This window comes from Oncorhynchus keta, chromosome 10 (genome assembly GCF_023373465.1).
Source record: "Oncorhynchus keta strain PuntledgeMale-10-30-2019 chromosome 10, Oket_V2, whole genome shotgun sequence".
Classification (NCBI taxonomy): Eukaryota; Metazoa; Chordata; class Actinopteri; order Salmoniformes; family Salmonidae; genus Oncorhynchus; species Oncorhynchus keta.
In genome coordinates, this window is record NC_068430.1 from 44298729 (window position 1) to 44310940 (window position 12212).

General features: G+C 42.4%; 1 protein-coding gene across 2 annotated transcripts; it reads right to left on the reverse strand.

The window, feature by feature from the left end:
- Positions 1-1289: 1289 nt before the first annotated feature.
- zgc:113307 (uncharacterized protein LOC553753 homolog) lies at positions 1290-10509 on the reverse strand. Of its 2 annotated transcripts, XM_052527101.1 has the most exons (8): positions 10013-10509; positions 9255-9327; positions 8701-8913; positions 8331-8472; positions 7652-7976; positions 7320-7470; positions 6666-6832; positions 1290-2061 (listed from the first exon to the last, which is right to left on the reverse strand). In XM_052527101.1, exons 3-8 carry the CDS (start codon positions 8892-8894, stop codon positions 1910-1912), a joined length of 1131 nt encoding a protein of 376 aa, XP_052383061.1. In that variant the 5' UTR covers positions 8895-8913; positions 9255-9327; positions 10013-10509; the 3' UTR covers positions 1290-1909. The 2 variants fall into 2 exon arrangements, with proteins under 2 accessions (XP_052383061.1, XP_052383060.1); XM_052527100.1 differs by lacking the exon at positions 9255-9327 and having other exon boundaries at positions 10013-10508.
- Between the last annotated feature and the right edge of the window lie 1703 nt (positions 10510-12212).

Here is a 12212-nt window from a genome sequence, read left to right on the forward strand (position 1 = left end):
CTTGGGTGGCTGGAGTCTTCAACCATTTTTAGGGCCTTCCTCTGACACGGCCTGATACAGAGGTCCAGGATGGCAGGCAGCTTGGCCCTAGTGATGTACTGGGCTGTACACACTACACTTTGTAGCGCCTTGCGGTCGGATGCCAAGTAGTAGCCATACCAAGCAATGATGCAGCCAGTCAAGATTGTGCAGCCGTAGAACCTGTTGAGGATCTGAGGGCCCATGTGAAATATTTTCATTCTCCTGAGGGGGAAGAGGGGATGTTGTGTCCTCTTCGTGATTGCATTGGTGTATGGACCATGATAGATCCTTCTATGCACATTTTGTTGATCAGTAGGCTAATATAAGTCCCAAATGGAAGGGCAACTGATTGCTTGTCATCTGTAGCACCATGGACTCCACTGACCAGGAAAAATGCTCAATAACTCAATGCATGCACACACTCCTATTGAATACGCATTCACCGGTATTGTGAGTAGGCCGAAGCCATCTTGATTTACCCAGTTTATTAAGATATTTACCATTCAAATACAATTGTGACTATTATTTTGGTATGTAGTTAGATTGGTAAAAACAAAGTCAAATGTATTGTTTGATCTGAAAATGTAACCCCAAAAATTGGTATCGGCATCTGCCCTAAAAAAATCCATATATAGCCATTTATCACAGGCTTTCCATAAACACACTTCGAGACACAGACACACACACACACACACACACACAGTCACACAGACATACACTCAGCCACAGTTTCCATTGCATGTATGCTGTTGGTCCAGATGCAATACCCCCTGAACGGCTGGGTCTGCAAAGTGCAATGTCACCGGTAAAATGTTGGTATTGACATTAGTACACACACGTGCACATGCACACACACACACACTTTCCATCTATTGGTTCAGAGATATGGTAAAGTCATTGGAACACGGCATGTTAAAATTCCACTCATGGGGTAACCTATACCTCTATTAATGTGTGTCTAGGGATAGGGTTATATTATGTGTGGTTTCTAGGTCTATGAAACTGATATTCAGGAATAACAAACCTTGTGTTACCATGAATATAACAGCAGGCCGTTATGGGCTGTGTTCATAGTGAAGGTATAGTTGTTGTGTCTCTCATACCGAGCGCTAGCTACCCATAGAGCAAACAGGAACAGGATCTAGACTAATGAGACCAATCTAGGTTTATAGAGACTAACGCTCTGGATTGACAACGGTTTTGTGTTATATGAAACAGATAGTATTTCATGTCTACGTCACTAGTAAAAACACAGTAAAAAGAATTGATAATGGTGTAACTTTTATTGTTCTGTTCATATGCAAAAAGAATGCGTTACAGTCATACATCCGATAAAGCACATCATTTGACCTTTTAGCAAAACATTGACGATATTGTAAAACTTTACAGTAACAAAACGCATACAATGTGCACATTAATATGTGTGTGTGTTGGATCAGTTCAACTCCAAGTTGACTCTACAGTACTGTGATGTATTAACACGCCTTGGTGGGTGATGTTTGTGGATGATTTGAATGACTACGTGCTTCATACACTGATCAGACTGTGTTACAGGATGAAGTGGTTACAGTGAGACTAGCAAAACAACATTAAATGAGCCTCAGCTCTACTCCTGGAGGATAAAAAAAATAACCAAAAAAATAAATGTATTGAGTATTGAATATCTGTTCTGAGAGCATGTAAGCGTTTGCTTGCGTTTGTGTGTGTCCAAACGTGCGTCCGAGTGGGCATGAGTGATGTGTGTTTGAAGGATGTGCGTTTGAATGACATACTTGTGTGCATGTGTGTGTGTTAATTTCTGAATGTTCGGACCTTGACAGAATCTTTCCAGGTAAGCTTCAAAGCAGGGTTGTGGCAAGGTCAGGGGGTTAGAGGTACGAGGTCAGGGTTAGATGTATATGTGGTGCAGGACTCGGAGGCAGTAGACCCATTCAGGTGGTAGTAGATGATAGGACATCTTGTTCCCGTCCAGACGAAGGATCCTCATCCTGGAGTACGACAGAGGACCCACCTCCCGACAGAAACTAGAGATGTTAAACTCTGCAGAGGACAAAGAGCAGAGCGAGGACAGAGAGGATAGAAATGATAGAGGACAAAGAGAACAGAGGACAGTATGGTTTTTACATGCACTCACACCCTATACCCAGTAATGGCATTCCCACTCATATACCCTTACTTCACAAAGTATATTTTTACAATATGTGAACATAACTTAAACCCAGTTCCTCCAATTTAGAGTTGTCACAGTATTTTGAGTGTACTGCCATCATTGTTCCTGAAATGGCAGACTGTATGAGGAGGATTTGCCTGATCAGAAGCTGGATACAGCTACAGTATCCTATTCTATTAGGAGCAGAAACCACAACATGCTACAGTAGTTGATGCCAAATCCAAAAAGCAGCTACACCTATCTTAAAAAAGAGGAGGAGAGAAAACATAATCTCCTCTCTACCTCCTGTTCCTGCCTATAGCTATTGGCAGAAGGGTACATTTGGCAGAGGGTAGACAACAGTAGCTAGCTATCGGGATGCTAGACAGTGAGGTGAGTGTTTTTCTCTCGGTGAATGTCTTGTGTTTAGCTCTCTGTCAGACTAGACCAGACACACATACCAGGTTATTGTGCTGACTCATGTCTCCTGGAGAGCCTTGCGGAAAACAAGCTCACACTCCATCTTTATTTCTCTTGCTTTCTCGCTCTCTTTTTATTTCTGTGTCTCTAACCCCGCCTCTCTGTCTGTTCCTCTACAGTGCCTACAAAAAGTTTTCACACCCTTGACTTTTTCCACATGTTGTTGTTACAAAGTGCCATTTTTTGTCAATGATTGACTTAAAAATACTCTGTAATGTCAAAGTTGAAGAACATTTTTAAAATGTTAATAATGGAAAATAAAATACTAAAATATCTTAATTAAAGGAGTACTCAACCTCTTGAGTGAATACATGTTAGAATCACCTTTGGAAGCTGTCTTTCTGAGTAATACCTTGACTACAGCGCCCGCATCGCATGCGCGAGCGTTGCAAAATAAATGTAGAAATCTATATTATTTAATTATTGCACTCACACTGCTTGTGTTGCCAAGGGCTTAGAAGTCAGTTCTAATTGTGACGCAGATCGCGCTGCAAGTCCTGCCACTCCCATCTCCTCATTGGTTTATAGAAGCAGGTACCGGCGTGCCATCTCCTCATCGGTTATACCCACATGGGTGACTGAAAGACGAATGAGGTAGGTGGTGGTAATGCACCTAATTTATGAAAGTTGCCAATCACAATATAAAATCGAGAGAAGAAAAAGCCTGAAAGGAGGAGAGATGACAAGAAACGATTCGGTTGACCGTTTTATGTGTGGATTAATTTTTGGAGTAGAGGACCTTGTGCATTTAAGGTAAAAGAACAACCTAATGTTTATGTCCCAGGACAAATTAGATAGCAACAGCAAGCAAGCTAAATAGGACAAATTATCTAGCAAGTGCAAGCTAGCTAGATAAATTGCCATAAATATTTAATGCTTTTTGACCTGTCCCCAAATTAATGTAATTGGTTGAGATTTTGTTTTGATATTTTAACCTACGTATCATGATTGCGTTTAGCGTGGTTGGGACAAAATACATTTACACAAACGATGGAGCACGCGAGCAGCCGGTTTGGGTTCCGTGTAAGTCTCTAAGAGCTTTGCAAACCTGGATCGTACAATCTTTAAAAAATCTTCAAGCTCTGTCAAGTTGGTTGTTGATCTTTGCTAGACAGACTTTTTCAAGTCTTGACATTGATTTTCAAGCCGAGTTAAGTCAAAACTGTAAATAGGCCACTCAGGAACATTCAATATCACCTTGGTAAGTAACTCCAGTGTATAGTTTGGCCTCATGGTGGTTTTCCTCCTCTCCGTAAACTGAGTTAGGAAGGATCTTTGTAGTGACTGGGTGTATTAATACACCCTCCAGAGTGCAATAATAACTTCACCATGCTCAAAGGGACATTCAGTAGATACAGTATGTTTCCATAAACTTCTCCCTTGATTTTTTTTGTCGACATTTAGAAAGCTTGCATGGAAAATAGATGTGACAAATGCCTGCTAGGGTGCATTTCAATGTATCTACCTTGTGTCGATATAAACAGCTGGATGTAACAACGTCACAGCTGGATGTAATGATGTTGAATCAAACTGTAGTGTTTCCACTACCCATTTAGGCAAGTTGCGCATTAATAAATTGGCAACAGCCTGTATGCCCTCCCATCTATCTGTTTCATGTCTCAGGTAGCCGATGAAAGCCAGCATGGGATAGAATTCAAGAATAGACTAGTGTGCAATATAATGTGCCACAATATTGCCACGGTCTGTGCCATTATGAAACTTGCACAGTAAATAATTGGATGTTGAAACTTGCATCCAGCCAACCAGAAAAGCAATTTGAAGCAATTCAACCATTCTTGAAAGTCAGGACAAGGATCCTGCAAAGAAACACTATTTTGATAGTTAAAAAATGGATTTAGCAGGCATTTTAGAATGAAATGTGGAGTGGAGCTTGTGATGACGTCACGTGCCGCGCGTATCTTCCAAATTATTCGGCAATCATCGTTTAATCGAAAAACACAGTTTCCATCATCATTTGTCGCAATAAAGAAAGATTTCCAAAAGAAAAATCCACCCCTGTCGAATGGATAAAAATGTTGTTGATCTTTAGAAAATGCTCACCTATATATGCCGTCTCCATTACACATAAACCTGGGTCAATGGAAACCTCCTTACTCTCTGTTTTTTTAAATGTTTTAGCTATCATCCAATAGGTGCCATTCTTTGCAAGATATTGGAAAACCTCCCTGTTCTTTGTCTTTGAAATTGTGCTTCACTGCTTGACTGAAGGACCTTACAGATAATTGTTGGTGTGGGGTACAGAGACAGGGGTGGTCATTTAAACATCTTCTTAAAACCATTGAGGACAGAGTTAGTCAAGCAACTTATTATCAGTGGTGGAAAAAGTACCCAAATGTCATATTTGAGTAAAAGTACAAGTTAATAAAAAATGAAAGTGAAAGTCACCCAGTAAAATACTACTTAAGTATACTACTTGGTTTAAAATATACTTATCAAAAGTATATTTTGATAAGTATCAAAAGTAAATGTAATTGCTAAAATATACTTAAGTATCAAAAGTAAAAGTATAATAATGTTGAATTCCTTATATAAAGCAAACCGGACAGCATCATTTTCTTATTTTTAAAATTATGGATAGCCAGGGGCACACTCCATCACTCAGACATCATTATAAATGAAGCATGTGTGTTTAGTGAGTCCGCCAAATCAGAGGCAGTAGGGATGGCCAGGGATGTTCTGTGTGAATTAGACAACTTTAATGTCCTGCTAAGCATTCAAAATGTAACGAGTACTTTCGGGTGTCAGGGAAAATGTAGTGAAAATTACATAATTTTCTTTAGGAATGTAGTGACGTGAATGTAAACGTTGTCAAAAATATAAATAGTAATGTGAAGTTCAGAAACCCTACAAAACGACTTAAGTAGTACTTCAAAGTATTTTTTACTTAAGTAGTACTTTAAAGTACTTTACACCACTGCTTATTATCTGACTTTTTAAACAAATGTGTATTCCTGAAGTTATTTTGGCTTGCCTTAACAAAGTGCTTGAATGCTTATTGACTCAAGTCATTTCAACTTTCCATTTATTTGAATTAATTTGTAAAATATCTAAAAACCTAATTCCACATTGAGATTAGGGGGTATTGTGTGTATGCCAGTGACACTAAATCCACATGTAAACCACTTCAAATTCGGGCTGTCACACAACAAAATGTGAAAAAAGGTTAAGGGCTGTGAATACTTTCTGAAGGCACTGTAACTCTACCTCTGTTTTTCTCTCTTGTCATTCTCTCTCCCTCTCTCACTCTCTCCCCCTCTTTCCCTCTCCCTCTGTAGCCCAAACATCCAAGCCAGAACAGGAATCCAGGAATCCTAACAGTGTTTTGTCAAGGAGACACGGCTGAGCGAACGAGTGGCCAATTGTGAGATTCACAGGTTTGTTATTGAAGATGAGGCAGGAAGTTAGATCCACTCCTCATGTGCTGATTTGCAGTTCAAGAGAAGCATTCAAGTGTTCATAATTTGATCACGAGGATTGTTTTTCTCAGAGAGAGATGGAAAGAGCATGATATTTGGCTGATCTTACCATCTAGCTCTCAAAGTCTCATGTCAGAATTAGACGTTCATCCATGTTTCTCGAACGTCAAATTCTGCAGTTGTTCCAAATGTCAAATTTTGAAGTGTTTAAGGTTAAGTTTAGGCATGAACTCAACATTTTAAGTTAAGTTGAAGCATTAACTCCGAAATCTTGAGGTCATGCATTAACTCTGAATGGTTAAGGTAAGTTTTAAGGTTTGGGATAGGCTTAAAACAAAAATCTCAAAACAACTTTCGATCGCCGGATTCGAACAAAAGATGCTTACGCCCCTAGTGGCCGGTTTCCACATCATCTCCCTATGTCCTTCGACATGGATGGACGTCGAATACTGACTTGTTTCACGGGTGACCTGGCTGGATCTTACTCCCCTGGTCAACCCCTCACAGATGTTTTCTCCACTCCTTAGATTGTCTATGTGTGCACGTGCGCGTGTACGGGAGTGTATGTGTAGTTTTACCTTGTATGTGGTTGGCCTCCAAGTACAGGTACTGTAGTGTGAGGGGAACCAGGGGGATGGTTGTCAGCTTGTTGTAAGAGAGATCCAGCTCCACAAGGGAAGACAGGTTGAAGGATTGGGGGTGGAGGGAAGGGCTCACTAAACCACAGCGGCTCAGACGCAGGTACCTACACACACACACACACACACACACACACACACACACACACACACACACACACACACACACACACACACACACACACACACACACACACACACACACACGCACACACACACACACACACACACACACACACACACACACACACACACACACACACACACACACACACACACACACACACACACACACACACACACACTACATTTACATTAAAGCCACATTCTTATCCAGAGCAACTTTCAATATTAGAGAACAAAATAACCACAATTTGTGATCAGAGAGGTGTGATGCATATCAGACTGAAATAATGTGTGTGTGTGTGTGTGTGTGTGTGTGTGTGTGTGTGTGTGTGTGTGTGTGTGTGTGTGTGTGTGTGTGTGTGTGTGTGTGTGTGTGTGTGTGTGTGTGTGTGTGTGTGTGTGTGTGTGTGTGTGTGTGTGTGTGTGTGTGTGTGTTTGCATGCTTGCATCTATACGTGTGTGTGTTACCTGAGATTAGTGAAGCCCTGTAGACTTTCCTCCCCCAGGCCAGACAGAGAGTTGTTGGAGAGGTAGAGCTGCTGGATGGAGGGAGGAAGGTGGGAGGGGAAGGAGGAGAAGAGGTTCCCGCTCAGGCTCAACAGGTTAAGAGACACCAGGCCTGGTGGGGGAGGAGGGAGAGGGAGAGGGAGCGAGGGAGGATGGGAGAGAGTATACCAGAACAAGCATGTTCAGAGCTGTTACCTTTGAGGCTGTTATTTTTAAGATATGTCAGAAAAGGTGTCATATGTTTTGGCATAAAATATAATATCTCAGAATGGAAGCAGAGCGAAGGCACTTACCTGTGAAGTCAGTCTCTGTAATCACGTTCAACCTATTCCCCTGCAGTAGCAGCAATGTAAGATTATGTAAGTTCCCGAAGGTTCGCGGGGAGATGCTGGTGATGAGGTTGTGTGCCAGTCGGAGCTGCCGCAGGCTCCTGGGCAGGCCAGAGGGCACGACAGTCAGCTTATTGTGGTTGAGGAACAGGTATTGGAGCTGGGTCAGGTTCTGCAGCGTGGAGGTCTGCAACCCGTCTGTCTGCAGACGGTTATCATCCAGGATGAGCCAGCGGAGTCCTGAGGAGTTGGTGAAAGAGGAGGAGGGCAGGGACGAGATGTTGTTGCCCTGAGAAAACACACACCCATAAACTGTGTGTTACCTATAGATGTAGGATCTTAATTTTGTTGCTGAGAATTTTACTGCACAGCAGTGTATTCAAGGTTTAATAAGGCTTCTAAAGTTTGTAATTTCCACTTTAAAATGTCATATTTGATTTGCTCTAACGAAAAATGTATCTAACCCCTATAAAAAATGTCCATGACTTATAATATATATAATAATTAAAATGCTCTCTTGCTGCAGGATTATTGGCTCAAATTAAGATCTGACACCTGTATAGGAACCGTGTGGTGCCTGGCAGTCTTTCAGACAGGTGTCTCAGACCCCTTTGTGCATGTGCTTGCATGTGGTGTGTATTACCTGCAGGAACAGGTATTGTGTATTGTAAAGCATGCTGTCCGGCAGCTCTCCCAGGTCTCTGTGGTCACAGTACAGAGCTGAGGGCCACTGGATAGGACAGTCACACAGGTCAGGGCAGGACTGGGGGTTGTTGGCTCTGTACCTGGATCACACACAGAGAAATATCTGTCTTTACTCGGATATTACATATGTAAATAAAGTAGGAAATGATACTTTGCCATTGAATGATGTCTAAACATTACCCAATCCCGAAGCATCAGCTAAAGCAACTCACGGATTTGCAAGTGCATTTAATTTATAAATGATTTAAAGTACCACGACCTTCAGCCTGTTGTTACAGTAAATTAATGAATCAATGTTTTATTTGTACCATGCCCGGTCCATTCGGCCCCTCAGGCTGAATACAGAGGGTTCCCCCAGAAGACGGTTGATCCAGAGAGGAACCCCTCCATAGTCCAGGTCCTGGGTTGTCCCTGGGGTACCACACACAGGCCTGCAGGCACTCAGCATCAGGCCCAGGGCTAGAGTGAGGACTAGGGAGAGCACCGACACTTGTACAGCCATGGTGATACTGTAAGAAAACCTGGGGATAGTGATAATAGTTGTTATATATTGTTTATCTATATACAAATACAAAGAACCAGTGCAAGGACCAGACCCGACCCACACCACAGCCATGAACACAGCTACTTGGATAATTCCATCGCAGGATCCGAAACACAGGTTTCGATCACAACATTTCGGTGAGAAAAATGAAGAAACCATAGGCCTCAAGGCTTTTTCACAACAATTCGAAACACTCTGAGCCATAGAAACTTTGAGAGTTAGAAGCTACTGTAACTTGTCACTCCTGGAGAGTCAGTTGACTAGGTGACGTCACAGTGTGAGACAGCGACTTTCTTTGCTTAATTAACATCTTAATACCTTAATACAGCTGAGGTATTGAGGTATGAGTTTGCCCTCCTGCCATTTGTTGTTGTAAGTTGCAGACACACATCTGTGTTGGAGAGAGAGGAATGTGTATCCATATTTTTCCACATGCACAGCTGCAAACTTAATAATACACAGTGGACAAAAATGTCACACATGCACATATTCACAGACACACGCACGCACACAGGCAGCCAGGCACACACACACACACACACACACACACACACACACACACACACACACACACACACACACACACACACACACACACACACACACACACACACACACACACACACACACACACACACACACACACACACACACACACACACACACACACACACACACACACACACACACACACACACACACACACAGACGAAATACGAATACACAAAATAAGCATGCACACGCATAGATGACAGATACTGCATCATCAGGGTGTCCTTAAACTGTAAGTCAACTGGACTTCAGAATGGTAACATTCAAATTCACAGTCGCATTATAAACACTTCTCTCATTGAGGTAGGGGCAGTTTGGATTATAGCACAGTCATACACATCAACATTATTCTGCCTGTCAGTAACAACATAAGATACAGACATTTATAGCCTGCAGTAACTGCAATTATACATTTGCCAGTATATTAATCAACGCATTTATTTTACACAAAATCTCACTTAACACTCACAAAAACATTCACAAACACCACATGTACATGAAGGAAACCGACAAAGCACACATACCTTCTTTATGGGTTCAGGTTTGTGGTTGTTAGTATTCCTGAGCTGTGGTTCCATGTACAGTAGCAGTAGACAGTAGTAGTGGTTCACTGTCTGCACAGATGAGCATGTGGCACTGAATGGGCGTGAGCGTGTGTGTGTGTGTGTGTGTTCAGGCTACCTGCAGTATTTACCCACTGCCAAATACATTCCTGAGGCATACACCCCAGGCCTTAGACATCCTCCATATTCGTCCCTCTCTCCCGGCTTTCTCTTCTCCCTCTCTCCCTCTTTCTCTTCTTCTCTTCCCTCTCTCCTTCTCACCCTCTCTCCTTCTCTCCCTCTCTCCCTCTCTCCCTCTCTCCATCTCTCCCTCTTTCTCTTCTCCCTCACTCCCTCTTTTTCTTCTCCTTCTCTTCGCTCTCTCTCTCTTTCTCCTCTCCTTCTCTTCCCTCTCTCCCTCTTTCTCTTCTCCCTTTCTCTTCTCTTATCCTCTCCTCATTCCACTCAGACACAACACCCTATAGTAACTGTTCAGCCTGCAACATTTGGTGGAAACATGTTCTTCAAAAACAAGAGAGAGTGGGGGGAGAAGGATCAAAAGGATGAGGGAAAGTAGAGGTCTGATATCAGGGCATAGGGTTTGAATTATAATCTGGCAAAGTTTTCAAAGGCTGCATGCCATTAGGATCACATGGTCTTTGGTCAATCCTTTATCTGCACACACTGTACTTTATAAATACGCAAAGGGCCAATGTGATTATGATCCAGGCGACAGCCCAAAGCTTTGTCTGTGTGTGTGTGTGTTTGTGTGTGTGTGTGTGTGTGTGTGTGTGTGTGCGCACCTTTTGGGCATTTCGGGATGATTCTCAGCTGAGTACACTGGAAAGATTCCAGGGTTACTGCTGAAAGTTATGGGGACCGAGAGAAAGAAAATAACACAGTAGGAGAGCTGGAGGGAGAGGGAGGAGTGTCGAGAAGAGGGAGGCAGTGGGGACAGAGAGTAGAAGGGAGGGTTGGAGAGAGGGAGGGACTGGAAGAGCGGGATCTTGTGGGGGATTGAGGGAGAAAAGGAGGTTGGGAGGACTGAGGGAGAGCGGATGTGGGGACTGAGAGAGAGGAAAACACAGGAATAGCGCCCCCTATAGCACAAACAGATGTCATAAGACCATCAGTTCCAAAGTGTTTGTGTGTGTGACTGTGTGTGCACACGGATACATGTGTGAACACTTTCCCCTACCTATTAGTGTCATCCGGGCATGTTTTTCTGTGTATGTTGCCAGAGGGAGAACCACAGGGTTTTACATGACAGTATCCTCGGGGGAGCTGTGTAACAATAGGTCTGACATAATGCCACTCAGGCTAGCCATGACTCACAACAATAAGTGGAGACTAAAATGGGAACTATTATGGGTACTGCTATTAGGGGACTGAGAGAGGGAGCTAAAATAGGGGATTGTTAATAGGGAACTAAATAGGGGAATATTATTGTGATATCTGATTCCTTAGCACTACAATAATATGTTTAGGTATAAGCTTGTAATGCCATTGAGGGAAAGCTTGATGAGAAAACAACAAGATTGAATAACTTCATAAGGTTTTGAAATAATTTGTTGGGCCCATGATGGTATTGTTCTTCAATAACATTTGTTATGAAATAGGTTTGGCGCTCTGATTTATAATGGAATGAATGAGGAACTTGTTCCAGAAACATATTTGAAAAAGATTGACTGAGCTGTGACTTATTTTAGGACAGACTGAGTGTAAGGGTTTTCTTCTGGTGAAAGAGAGGCGGACCAAAATGCAGCGGTGGTGGTTATTCATGTTTAATTTATAAAGACACTATACATTAATAAACTAACAAAAACAATAAATGTGCGAAAACCTAACCAGTAATATCTGGTGCAAACACAGAGACAGGAACAATCACCCACAAAACCCAACACAAAACAGGCTACCTAAATATGGTTCCCAATCAGAGACAATGACTAACACCTGCCTCTGATTGAGAACCATATCAGGCCAAACATAGAAATAGACAAACCAGACACACAACATAGAATGCCCACTCAGCTCACGTCCTGACCAACACTAAAACAAGGAAAACACATACGAACAATGGTCAGAACGTGACACTGAGCCTACAGGTAGCACATACCATTCTAGAGTACTACACACACACTATCGCACACACACGCATGGACACACACGCACACACACGCAT

What these genes read in the sequence shown, in the direction of transcription:
- zgc:113307 (XM_052527101.1), bottom strand. Translation starts at nt 8,894, where the DNA reads ATGGCTGTACAAGTGTCGGTGCTCTCCCTAGTCCTCACTCTAGCCCTG. An exon ending in CACAATACCTGTTCCTGCAG is followed by an intron (nt 7,977 to 8,330) that starts GTAATACACACC and finishes GTGTTTTCTCAG; the next exon opens with GGCAACAACATCTCGTCCCT. An exon ending in CAGGGCTTCACTAATCTCAG is followed by an intron (nt 6,833 to 7,319) that starts GTAACACACACA and finishes GTGTGTGTGTAG; the next exon opens with GTACCTGCGTCTGAGCCGCT.